This window comes from Prionailurus bengalensis, chromosome C1 (genome assembly GCF_016509475.1).
Source record: "Prionailurus bengalensis isolate Pbe53 chromosome C1, Fcat_Pben_1.1_paternal_pri, whole genome shotgun sequence".
Classification (NCBI taxonomy): domain Eukaryota; kingdom Metazoa; phylum Chordata; class Mammalia; order Carnivora; family Felidae; genus Prionailurus; species Prionailurus bengalensis.
Window position 1 is genome coordinate 32,929,081 of NC_057345.1, and position 12,552 is coordinate 32,941,632.

The window sequence follows — 12,552 nt, forward strand, 5'->3', positions numbered from 1 at the left end:
TCTCCCAATAAACAAATAAAATTAGATGAGTTCCTTTAGTTTTACATTATTGTAAATCTCGATGCTGGCTTAACAGAAAACCACTAGATTCTCTTTCCTGCTGCAGTAAGTTGTTTAGGTGCAACTATAGAAAGCAAACCCAGTATCTCTCTCTCTCTCTCTCTCTCTCTCTCTCTCTCTCTCTCTCTCTCTCTCTCTCACACACACACACACACACACACACACACACACACACACATATATATTTGGAAAAGGGAAGAATATTTTAACAGACTTTCAGATCATTGTGGATGGACTTTTGATACCATACCAAAACAGGACAAATGACAATTTTTTAAAGATTAGTTGCAATGTGGACCTGAAAACATACCACTAGATTTTTCATACTCTGATACATTAAAGTCCACTGTTCGACCCTGTATTGTGAATGGATCGTTCATCTATGCATGGTTTTGTAACATTATTCACTGCCATATGGAAAATACTCGTTCATTGTTACACAGATCTTCTAAATACGGACACATTTCATTACACAACATCAAAACGTCATACTTGCTAACATCACCAATGATCTCATTAGAAGTCTTTTGTGGTGGATACAAGTGTTCCAAACTTCTACTTTTTGCTTCAAAGCTCAAATTTTACCATTGGCAAAGTATACTGCCAACAGTTTTCCTGGAGGTGACAGATTCACTACCAAGAAAACACCTGCCAAATACCCAAATCTGAATAATCAGTGTCAACTGTTCTTTCAAGTAAAAACAATGATCCTGGGACGCAGGGGTGGCTCCGTCCAACTCTTGATTTCGGCTCGGGTCATGATTCCAGGGTCATGGAATTGAGCCCAGTGTGTGGCTCTGCACTGAGTGTGGGGCCTGTTCAGGATTTTCTCCCTCTCTCTCTCCTTCTGCCCCTCTCCCTCAATCCTAAGGAACCCTATGATCCATGAACAAAGCAGTTGGCTTCACATCCACCTCAAACAACCACACAAAACAACCACAGGCAGGTACTTCAGCATGTAGTCTAAGTGTTTTATGCATACTTCCCATTTTCATTACAAAGAATGTTAAAAAGACATGTACTCAAAGGTCACAACTTAATAAAACTATTTTTCCTGCTTCACCAAAGAAATCTTTAAGTAAAACTGTTATTCTTTATTTTAATCTGAAGGGTGTGGGCAGCGAAACTACAATGACTATTAATACTTAGGTGTCACTGCCTTGATCTGTGCTAACATTTACATACTACTGCTTTTGCTCCATCAATGAAAATACAAAAATAAAGGAAAAGACAAATAGTATTATAGTATTATTATAAAAATAGTTTTGACCTCATGGAATCCCTAAAAGGGTCTTAGTTACCTAGGTGTCCAAAGACCACAGAACCTGATATAGAACATTACCAGCATTCCAGAAGGCCCACTCAGGTGCTCTCCCATTCACCAGCTAGTCATTATCCATCCCTTTCTCTGTTACAGGCACCCACTATACCAACTTCTACCACTATTGGCTGGTTTTCCTGTTTTTGAACTAAGTATAAACGGAATCATACAATGTATGCTTTTCTGTCCTTTTATAGTAAAGTTAAAGGATTACACAAAGCTTTATTTTCTGTTACACTAATATCTACTCTTAAATCTTTATTACCTCATTACATTTCTTAAAATTCCTTTTCTTTTTCTTCCAACTGAGAGTTTTATGGTTTTATCATTTATATTTGTATCTCAGATCCATCTCGAACTGATTTTTGTGAATGGAAAATCTGATTTCCCTATTGATCCAGCACCGTTCGTTCAAAGACATCACTGAGTTCTGTTCCTTAAGTCTATTTGTGGACTCTTATGCCAATATCACTCTTTCAATTACTGTAGGCTTACTCTTGATATTTGGAAGTATAAATATAAATCCTCTACCATTTATCTTTTTCTTCAACATTTTCTTCAACTACCATTTGCCATTTGGATTCCCATTTACATTTTAAGATCAGTTAGTCATTTTCTATTCCCTTCCCTTCCCCCCCAAAAAGCATAGGGGACTTTTGATTGAGATTTTAATCTACAGATCAATCTAGGAAAAACTGACTTTATAATAATCTTCTCAATGAAAATTATACATACGTTTATTTATACTTCCTTTGTTTTCTCTAGGTATTTTTTTTCTGGTTTTTTATTTTTTTAATTATTATTTTGTTCTTTCTATAATTTATTTTCCTGAGTCTTTTTGTTATAGTTTTCTGTGTAGAGTTCATCTTCCATTTAATCCTAGGTATTTGGGGCGTCTGGGTGGCGCAGTCGGTTAAGCGTCCGACTTCAGCCAGGTCATGATCTCGCGGTCCGTGAGTTCGAGCCCCGCGTCAGGCTCTGGGCTGATGGCTCGGAGCCTGGAGCCTGTTTCCGATTCTGCGTCTCCCTCTCTCTCTGCCCCTCCCCCGTTCATCCTCTGTCTCTATCTGTCCCAAAAATAAATAAGAAAACATTGAAAAAAAAATTAAAAAAAAAAAATCCTAGGTATTTGATGTTTTTGAAAGCTAACTTAAGTGTCATCTTTTTATTTTGTCTGACTCATATAGAGAAATGTAATGGATTTCTAAAATCTAATACTGATATCAAGACCTTGTTAATTTATTAGTTCTGAGTTTATCTGTAGATTTTTCTGAATTTTCCATATAAACAATCATGTCACCTATAATAGCTTTGTTTCTGCTTACTCAAAGTTTATTTAATACTTCTTTCCTAACACTTCCATTTCTCCTCTACCTGCCTGAGTACTACTGTTGTCCTATATTTTATTTCTACATGTTATAAACCCACAACATACTTTTGTTATCTTTACTTTAAACAGTTTATTATCGGGGCGCCTGGGTGGCTCAGTCAGTTAAGCCTCTGACTTCAGCTCAGGTCACAGTCTCCCAGTTCCTGGGTTCAAGCCCCGTGTTGGTGTTGACAGCTCAGTGCCTGGAGCCTGCTTCGGATTCTGTGTCTCCCTCACTCTCTGCCCCTCCCCTGCTCACACTGTCTCTCTCTCAGAAATAAACATAAAACATTTTTTTTTAAATAATAAGAAAAAGTTTATTATTTTTTAAAGAGATTTAGATTAAAAAGAAAAAGCTTTATATTTACTCATGTCATTACCATTTCTAGTCCTAATTCCTTTCCGTAGATCCAGAGTTCCATTAGGAACTTCAATTACACATATTAGGTTGCTTTAAGTTGTTACCAGTGCTAATACTCTATGTATGTACTTTTTTAAAGTCTTTTCACGTATTTCATTTTGTCTAACTTTTACTGCTATATTTTCAAGGTCAATCATCTTTGTGTCTTATCTGCTGTTAATTCCATCAAGTGTATTTTTCAAGTCAGACATAATTTTTATCTCTAAGAAGTTTGATTTGTATTTAAAAAAAATATCTTCCATGTGTCTATACAAATGTTCAACCTATCCTTTAGCTCCTCCATGAATACAATTATAATAACTGGGCTTTTTCCAACTTTGAAATAGAACATAAAAGTTTAAGGTATACAAGGTGTTCATTTGATACACTTATGTACTCCAAAATAAATACCACTCTTGCATCAACTAACATAATTACCATTTCCGTTTTATGATGAGTATATTTAAGATTTACTCACCTAGCCAGCTTTCATGTACACATGAATACAATACTGTTAACAATAATCACCACACTATACGATAGATCCTCCACACTCGATCATCTTATAACTGAAAGTTTGTACCTTTTGACCAACATTTTTCCATTTCTGCCACCTGATAGCCCCCTGGTAACCACCGTTTTACTTTGTTTCTAGGAGTTTGGCCTTTTAAGATTCCACATATAAATACAGTATGTATCTTTCACTTGGTATAATGCCCTAAGGTCTATCTATGTTGTCATAAATGGCAGAACTTGCGTTTCATGGCTAAATAATATTCTATTTTGTGTCTACACACACACACACAGCTTCATTACCCATTCATCCACTGATAGACACTTCGGTTATTTCTGTATCTTGGCTTATAGTAATTGTCTATGTCCTTTTAAACTAATTCTATCACCTGTGTTATTTCTGGGTCAGTTCTGATTAATTTTCACCTCATTATGGGTTGTTTTTTTTTACTACTTCTTGCCAGCCTGGTAATTTTTTATTGGATGCCAGACCACTGTGAACTTTACACTGTTAAGTGCTAGACAGTTTTGTATTCTTGTAAATTTTCTTGAGCTTTATTCTGGAACACAGTTAAATTATTTGACAACAGGGACGAAGTCCTGATATATGCTGCAACATGGCTGAACCTTGAAAATGTGTTTAGTTAAAGAAATCAGACATAACAGGTCACATATTTATTATAGGATTCCATTTATACGAAATGTCCAGAATAGGCAAATTCATAGAGTTAGAAAGTAAATTAACAGTTACAGGAAATGGATGGAATAGGGAATGAATGCTAATAGGTACAGGGTTTTCTTTTTGGGTGATGAAAATGTTCTGGAATTAGATGGTGGTTAACAGGTGCACAACAACCTTGTGAATATACCAAGAACTCCTGAATTATAAACTTTAAAAGGGGAAATTTTATAATGGCCTCTGAATTACATATGAAAAATATCAAAATCAAATTTAAAGAACTGATTTATCTGAAAATAGACCGATCTTCTTGGGTTTTGCTTTGAAGGTGTGTAGACAGGACCAGAGCAGTGTTTTAGTCTAGGGCTAATTTTATTCCACTATTAAAGCAAACTCCTGAGTACCTTACCTAATGACCTGTGAATTACGAAGCACTTCACTCTTGTGTGAAAGTTACTATGCCTGGCCCTATAGGAATATCAGTAATTATCCACACTAATCCTTTCAGGTGGTTCTTTCCCTTGTCTTCCTTACTCATGCACTGATAAGTACTCAGCTGAAGACTCAAGGAGACCTTTTGTATATCACTGGAATTCTCCCTTGGTGCAGCTTTCTCTTCTCTGATATGCTGCCCTGTGAACTCTAGCCACCCTGGAGATTCCATGATCTCCTAGATCCACATGCTCTACTCAGGGAGATCTCTGTACCTTGGAAACTTTCTCCAGACAGTAAGCTAGGACAATCATAGGGCTGACCTTATTTGTTCACAATTTCTCAGGGATCACTGTCCTATGGCCCAATCTCTTAAAAACCATTGTTGCACATATTTTGTCTATTTTTTCAATTGTTTCAGGTAGCAAAGTAAATTTAGACCTTGTTATCCCACCTTGGCTAGAAATTTTATTAATCCTTACAAAGAATCAACTTCTTGCTTCCTGACTTATTTATAACCTTCGTCTTCTTCAGATTTATTTTGATCTTTATCTAGATGCTTAAATCATTAATATTCAATCTTTCTTTTGTTCTAGTACATGCATTTAAGCTAATACTTCAACTGCATCCTACAGGCTTTCATATTTTATGTTTCTTTAAGTATTTTCTAATTTCTATTATGATTCTTTCTTGATCCTGGGTTATTTATAACTATACTGCTTAATCTGCAAACTTTAGGTAATTTTATAAATACCTATTTGTTATTATTTCCACTTAAATTCCCCTGTGCTGGAAAAGACACACTGTACGATGGTCATCTGAAATTTGTTGAGACTTCTTTATGGTCTAGCATTCATCAGTATTACATGATCAATTTTGGTAAATATTCCATGTGCACTTAAAAATGTATATTCTGCAATTGTTAAATGAAATATTCTATATATATCAAATGGGTCAAATTCCTAATTTCATGATTCAAATCTTCTCTATCTTTAATGGGATTTGTTTGATTTGTTATGTTTTAATTTTGATCTGCTTCTTCCAGGAGTTATAGAGAGACATATGTTAAAATCTTCCTCTGATCAAGGACTTAATCTATTTCTCCTTTTAGTTTTGTTGGCTTTAAAAGGCTGACAAATTTAGTATTACTAAAATGATCCTTTTTCATAACAAAGTATCTTTATTTTCAGTAATGTGTCTTGTCCTTTAAGAAATACTTCTTGTGAGTAGCACATAAGTTGAATTTTATTTTATCCAGTCTGACAATCTTTGACTTTTAAATGGAGTATTTTGTTCATTTACATTTCCCAACATAATTCAATCTGAATACATATTTATTTTCCTATTTCTCTATCTCTTCTTTGCTCATTTATTTCTCCTTTTGTGTCTACTTCTGGATTTATTATTTTTCCTTGCTTATTTTATATTCTTTTACTCTTCTTGTAGTAAGCAATAATAGGACCAGTATCTGAGTACTATTAGAAATTCAAATTTTCAGGGGTGCTTAGCTGGCTCAGTTGGTAGAACATGTGGCTTCTGATCTCAAGGTTGTGAGTTCCAGGCCCATGTTGGGTGTGGAGACTACTTAAATCTTAAAAAAAGAAAAAAAAAAAATTCAAATTTTCAGACCCCAATCCAATGTACTAAATCAGAAATTCTGAGGCTCAGCAACCTCGGTTTTAACAAGTCCTCCTAGTTATTCTGATACATGCTGGTGTGTTAAAATAACCACTGCCCTAAATATCACAACATGCCCTTGACTTAGTACTTTTACCAATTCCCATGTAATGCAAAGGTTTCAACTGTATACACAGCTGGTCCTTAACAACATGGATTTGAACTGCGTGGGTCTACTTATACAGAGAATTTTTTCAATAAACCCAGTACAGTACTAGGGAGTCTGACTGCCTTAGTAGGTAGAGCATGTAACTTTTGATATTGGGGTCATGAGTTCAAACCCCATGTTGGGTGAAGAGTTTGATTTAAAATTAAAAATAAATAGGAGCACCTGAGTGGCTCAGTCAGTTAAGTGTCTGACTTTGGCTCAGGTCATAATCTCATGGTTTGGGAGTTTGAGCCCTGTGTCAGGCTCCGTGCTGACAGTGTGCTGACAGTGCACTGTGCCAGTGAGGAGCCTGCTTGGGATTCTCTCTCTCCCCCCTTCTCTCTGATCCTTCCCCACTTGTGTGGGCACACATTTGCTCTTTCTCTCTCTCTCTCTCTCAAAACAAATAAACTTTAAAAAATAAAAATAAAAAAATACAAGGGCGCCTGGGTGGCCTAGTCGGTTAAGCGCCCAACTTCAGCTCAGGTCATGATTCGCGGTCAGTGAGTTCAAGAGCCACGTCGGGCTCTGTGATGATGGTTCAGAGACTGGAACCTACCTCAGATCCGTTTTTCCCTCTCTGTTCCTCCCCAGCTCCCACTCTGCTCCCCCGCCCCCAAACATAAATAAAGATTAAAAAAATTAAAAATAAATACAAATAAATACATACATACAATACAGTACTGTAAAAATATTTTTTCTCTCCCTTAAGGTTTTCTTAATAACATTTTCTTTTCTCTAGCTTTCTTGTAAGAATACAGAATATAATGCATATAACATACAAAATATGTATTAATCAACTATTTATGGTATCAGTAAGGCTTCCAGTCAACAGTAGGCTATTAGTTAAGTCAAAAGTTATACACGGATTTTCAATTGTTTGGGGGGCATGGGAGGTGGCATCCCTAAATTTCACATTGCACAAGGGTCAATTATATTTCTTCCTGCCTTACCCTAGTATTGCCATGTATTTTAACTTCTGTAGTATTTTAGACTCAAAGGCATTGTGTTAGGTAACAGAAATGCTATTGTTTTAAATACTCAATACACATTCACATTGATCAACATACTCTTTTAGTGTTCTCCATTCTTTCCAGCACAGGATAATTTCCTTCTATCTAAAAAATTAGTTCCCTTTAATTGTTTACTACTGATGTATTAGTAACATATTCTCTCTAATTTTGTTTTTGTAAAAATCTATTTATTTAACCTTCATTTTCCACAGAAATTTTAATTGCAGAATTCTGGATTAGTAGGTATTTCCTTTAAGCACGATACAAATTTCATTCTCATGTCTAGCTTTTAGCATTTGTATTCAGCTGGCTTACTGTTGTTCCTTTGAAGTTGCCTGTTTTGCCTCTGATTTTAACATTTTTTTAATCTTTGTTTTTTTAGGAGCTTGATTTTCTTTGCCCAATAAGGTTTCTTTTCATTAATCTTTCTTGGGGTTCTCAGAAATTCCTGAATCTGTACTGTGTTATCTATCATCAGTTTAAAAACTTTAAAATATTGTTCCTTCCTTATTCCTTTTTCCTCTGGAAGACTAAAAAGTTTGTTAGACTTTTTCCCGCATATCCCATTTATCCCTTAAGTTTTTCTGAATTTTCATTGTTTTTCTTTGTGTTTCATTCTATTTTCTACGAACCTTTCTTCCAGTTCACTATTCTCTCCTCTGGTGTGCCTAATTTACTGCTGAACCCATCTATTAAATTCTTAATTTCAATTATTATATTTTTCAATTTTAAAGTTTCCTCTTGATCCTTCCATACAGATTCCAATTCTTGGATAAATTTTCTATAATTCGACTATTTTGAACATATTAGTCATAGTTATTTTAAAATCCATATCTAGATCACTTGTAGATATGTTTATGTTGTCTTTCTGTACCCACCCCCTTGTCACTTAATTATTTGGTCCTGTTTCCTGGAATGTCTGAAATTTTTGACTGAAAGTTGAGATCTTATGAAAAACTGCAAAAGCTCAGTATGATGTTATCTTCTTCCAGAAAGGATTTAGTTTTCTTTTGGCAAGCAGAAGAATATTAGCAACCACCCGATAATAATTTGCAGTTGGTCTATTTTGGTTTGCTCCTCCTCTGGAACATAACCCTTCTGAGGTAACTTGAAAGCCTTTTACCATGGCCTCCTCCTCCCTGAAGATCATGAACGACAATTTTTGTCCCTTCCTTCTCTGTGAGACTGCTTAATTCTGAGTAGTGAAAAATCCACTTGTTTTGTCTAGGCCTGAGCCCAAGTACATAAATGAATCAGGAGTTAGCAAATGCCTTAAGTGGATATTACTTGCAAGAAGGTAAACTTACTTCTGAGATCCATGAGGATCTAGTCCTCAAGCCCAGGCTGTTTCGTAGCCCCAAACTCCAGTTTTTGTCTCCCTAACCCAATGGCTGCTTTTGGCTTCTGTTTTCTTTTCAGTCTGTATGCCATGCATTAAGAACTGAGAAATGTCCCAAGGCAAAATTTGTAGGGCTTATCTCAATGTATTTCCCTTTTTTATGGGATCTTCATCCCTGAAGGCCTGGCTTTGCTGTTCTCCAGTGCCTCTTCCCTGTTTTTTATTGGTAGTGGGGGTTGGTGGTATTTTATATAGATAGGAAGAACGATTAATCTAAAACTAGCTACTCCATTGTATCTAGAAGTCCAAAAACTCCACCTCCTTTGACCTCCATATTATTTCTTAATGAAGTCCTAGCATTACTAGTTCCTAATTGTTTCCTAACAGCCATAACTACCTATGTTTAAGCCTCCTACTTGGACTACCACAAAAAACAGTATTGGATATTTCTGATCCTAGCCCATTCTGCTTCACCAGAAATTCTCAAGTCTAGCTGGGCACAATAAGGGATGATTTCTTAAAGTACAGATTTCTGAACCCTATCCGTAAGTGTAAAATAAATGATCTGGTAGGCCTGCTATAAAACCTTGTAATTACCACCACCACCACCAAACACTCACACATATGCACCCACATAGACCTCTCCTAAGTGATTCTGATGGAATCATTCCATGGACTGGTTATTTGAGAAAAATCAATACTCTACACCTCAGGTGCCAGTTTACTTTCTAAATTGTAAATGTGATCAGTCACTAAAATTATAAACTGTCTTCTATTGGTTTATTATCTTTGTACAAATAAAAAGATCCTGTGTACACTGTGTCAGTATAGTTATGTGTGTGTGTGTGTGTGTGTGTGTGTGTGTGTGTGTGTGAGGAGAGGGGAGGGGGGAGGGCGGAGGGGGGAGGGCGGAGGGGGGAGGGGGGAGGGGGGAGAGGGGAGAGGGGAGAGGGGAGAGGGGAGAGGGGAGAGGGGAGAGGAGAAAGACAGCAGATTATAACATACTATATTTCTGGATATGGACCTACAGTTGAATATCATGAAATAGGGTGACCACCATTCCAATGAACTGTATGAGTTTGTCCAAATTATTCATTTTCCTGGATTGTGCTGACTGCTTGGGAATCTGACAATCTTTTTTTTTTCAATCACATATTTAGAGGGGTAATCAATGGTTTTTTTTATACAAACTGATTTGATAAAATGCAGACTCAAAATTTTATCATTGGGAACTGGCAGTGTCAAGGATTTAAATTAATATAGAGCTTCCCAATAAGCATCCTCCAACTTAATCTTTAGGGAAATATTTCCTTCTAATTTGTGCACACCTCAAAACATTGTGGATTCAAGCTTTCAAGCTGCCATGAATAGGTTAGCCAAATTTATATCATCTGTAACCTCACTCATACAGAACTCTATTGTTATTATAAAGGCAAATTAAATGTATTATTCAATCACATTTCAAAAGTGTTTAAAAAAACAGAATTACTTTGTTAGTCACAGTGTTGATTGCCAGAGTTGGAGAGGCACTTCCCGAAATAATACACTCCATTCCCAAAGAATCTGAATCTATGCTATATGGAGTTGAGGCCTAAAATACAAGAACAAAATAAATAATTATTAGCTCATATATCCAGCAACTTTAACACAATTTGAAGATATTTCATCAAATTCTAACATCTGGTTTTGTGCTTTGTTTCTAAAAACATGAACTTAAATCCCTGCTTAAATCTCTTGTACTATATTTTAATATGCTACTGACTTGATATCACAAAGTCCATTGGTATGGCTACTTCTTACCAGCTCTTTTAATTGACTGTAGGATAGTTTAGCAAAAATTCTATAGCAGAGACTGCTAATGGTCCTATAAATATCCATATTCCCCCCTTCTTCCTTTTAGTAACAAAACCCTACAGTTACTGACTTATGGCCTGCCCAGCTAAATACTACCTTTTCCAGCCTCATTTGTAACCATCTGTGTCCATGCGACTAAGGTGTATGTGGCCATGTAACTAACATGTGTAAAGAAGATGTGAGCAAGAGTGATGTGTGCAACTGGATCATGCCTGTGAAAAAAAACCTGCTTGTCCTCCACTCTTGTCTTTCCCTACTACTGCAGGCTGGGACACAGACAGAGCGGTGGTAATCTTGCTTCATCATAAAGCTGAGGGTAATACCCTGGGGAACACCAAAAATACAAGATAAGAAGGAACACGGACACCTAAATGAATTCGTGGAACACAGCCAGTTATCTGTCTGGTCCAATCTATCTCAAAACTTCTACTTGAAAGAGAAATAAATCTCTCTGATTTAAGGTTCTCAGTTGTTTCATTTTTCTTCCCTTGTTAGTGCAGCTAAACAGCACTGAAGAACACAACTTCATACACATTGCTTATAGAGCTAACAACATGGGGGGTCAAAATTCTGTATTTAGAATTTGGGGTATAAATTGTGATAACTCCTCTTTCGTCCATCAAAATGGTGCTTATGGCTTTGATGAGCACTCAAGGGAGTTCGACTTCAATGCTGGAAGTTAAAGAAAGGGAAGATATAAACAATTTGTGGCTATGATGCTAGTTCTATGTACATTCCTCTTCTGGAAAAAAAAAATGTGCCACACATGATCTCAACTGAATATGCATTTTTAAAAGATCACACTAAATGAAAAAAGAAAGCAATTTCACTGAGACATATTTCTAAGATTAATCTATTTATCAATTAATTCCTCACCGTGAATTTTTCACCAGATATCCTGTGAAAGTAGGGAATAGGCAGCTTATTGAAATGAACAAAATAAAAGATAAGAATCACCCCCCAGATAATAGTATCTGGCACTTAGGTGCTGGGTACACAATGAGAATGAGGTCAAAGTGGCAAAGGGCTTCAGAAATACAAGTAGAAAGGGGCGCCTGGGTGGCTCAGTCGGGTGAGCATCCAACTCTTGATTTCAGCTCAGGTCATTATCCCAGGGTTGTGGGATACAGTCCAGTGTCAGGCTCCACACTGAGCGTGAAGCCTGCTTAAGATTCTCTCTCCCTCTGCCCCTTTCCCCAACTTGTGCACACTCTCTCTAAAACAGAAAGAAAAAAAAAGAAAAGCAAGCAATACAAGTGGAAGAACTACACAGTCAACTGCGTCTATGCCTCAATTTTGGTGCCAACCAATTTAGCTATACCTGAATTAACATTTACTTTGGAACACTGCAAATCTCATGTTCCTCTAACCCAACTTAGTCATCTCCATTTCGACTATAATTCTCACTCCTCCTCACCGGTAGGAAGAGGCAAGCCTGTGTGGTGTGACTGCAGACAAATTACTCAACCTTTATGCTCTTTTATCCATGTATAAAAAAGAGGATTATGTCACTTCCTTTAGAGGTCTGTTAAGAGCATTAATGAAGTAACTTGTGCAAAGCTCTTAGCACAGTACCTGAAATGCATGGTAAGGGCTAGCTGTTATGATAACCACGAAAACTTAGCTGTTACTGATGCTGAACATCTATGATACAGAGGGATATTTAATAGTGATTAAGGAGAAAAGAAAGAGCTTTGATATGAGACACTGTTTTCCTACAAAGGCAGATTCATAACTTCAGCTATAA

General features: G+C 36.4%; 1 protein-coding gene and 1 long non-coding RNA gene across 5 annotated transcripts in view; one reads left to right on the forward strand and one right to left on the reverse strand.

The window, feature by feature from the left end:
- FOXJ3 (forkhead box J3) overlaps nt 1-12,552 on the reverse strand; it is a 150,037-nt gene that overhangs the window by 33,945 nt on the left and 103,540 nt on the right. For 3 of the 4 annotated variants that reach the window (XM_043574600.1, XM_043574601.1, XM_043574603.1), the window contains one exon: nt 10,441-10,542. The exons of the other annotated variant lie outside the window; for it this stretch is intronic. In XM_043574600.1, coding sequence (XP_043430535.1) covers nt 10,441-10,542 — 102 coding nt within the window. The remainder of the gene's footprint in view (nt 1-10,440; nt 10,543-12,552) is intronic. 4 annotated transcript variants of the gene reach the window in all.
- LOC122480351 lies at nt 1,934-6,260 on the forward strand. Its single transcript, XR_006296564.1, has 2 exons — nt 1,934-2,264; nt 2,507-6,260. It is a non-coding gene; the product is annotated as an uncharacterized LOC122480351 (long non-coding RNA).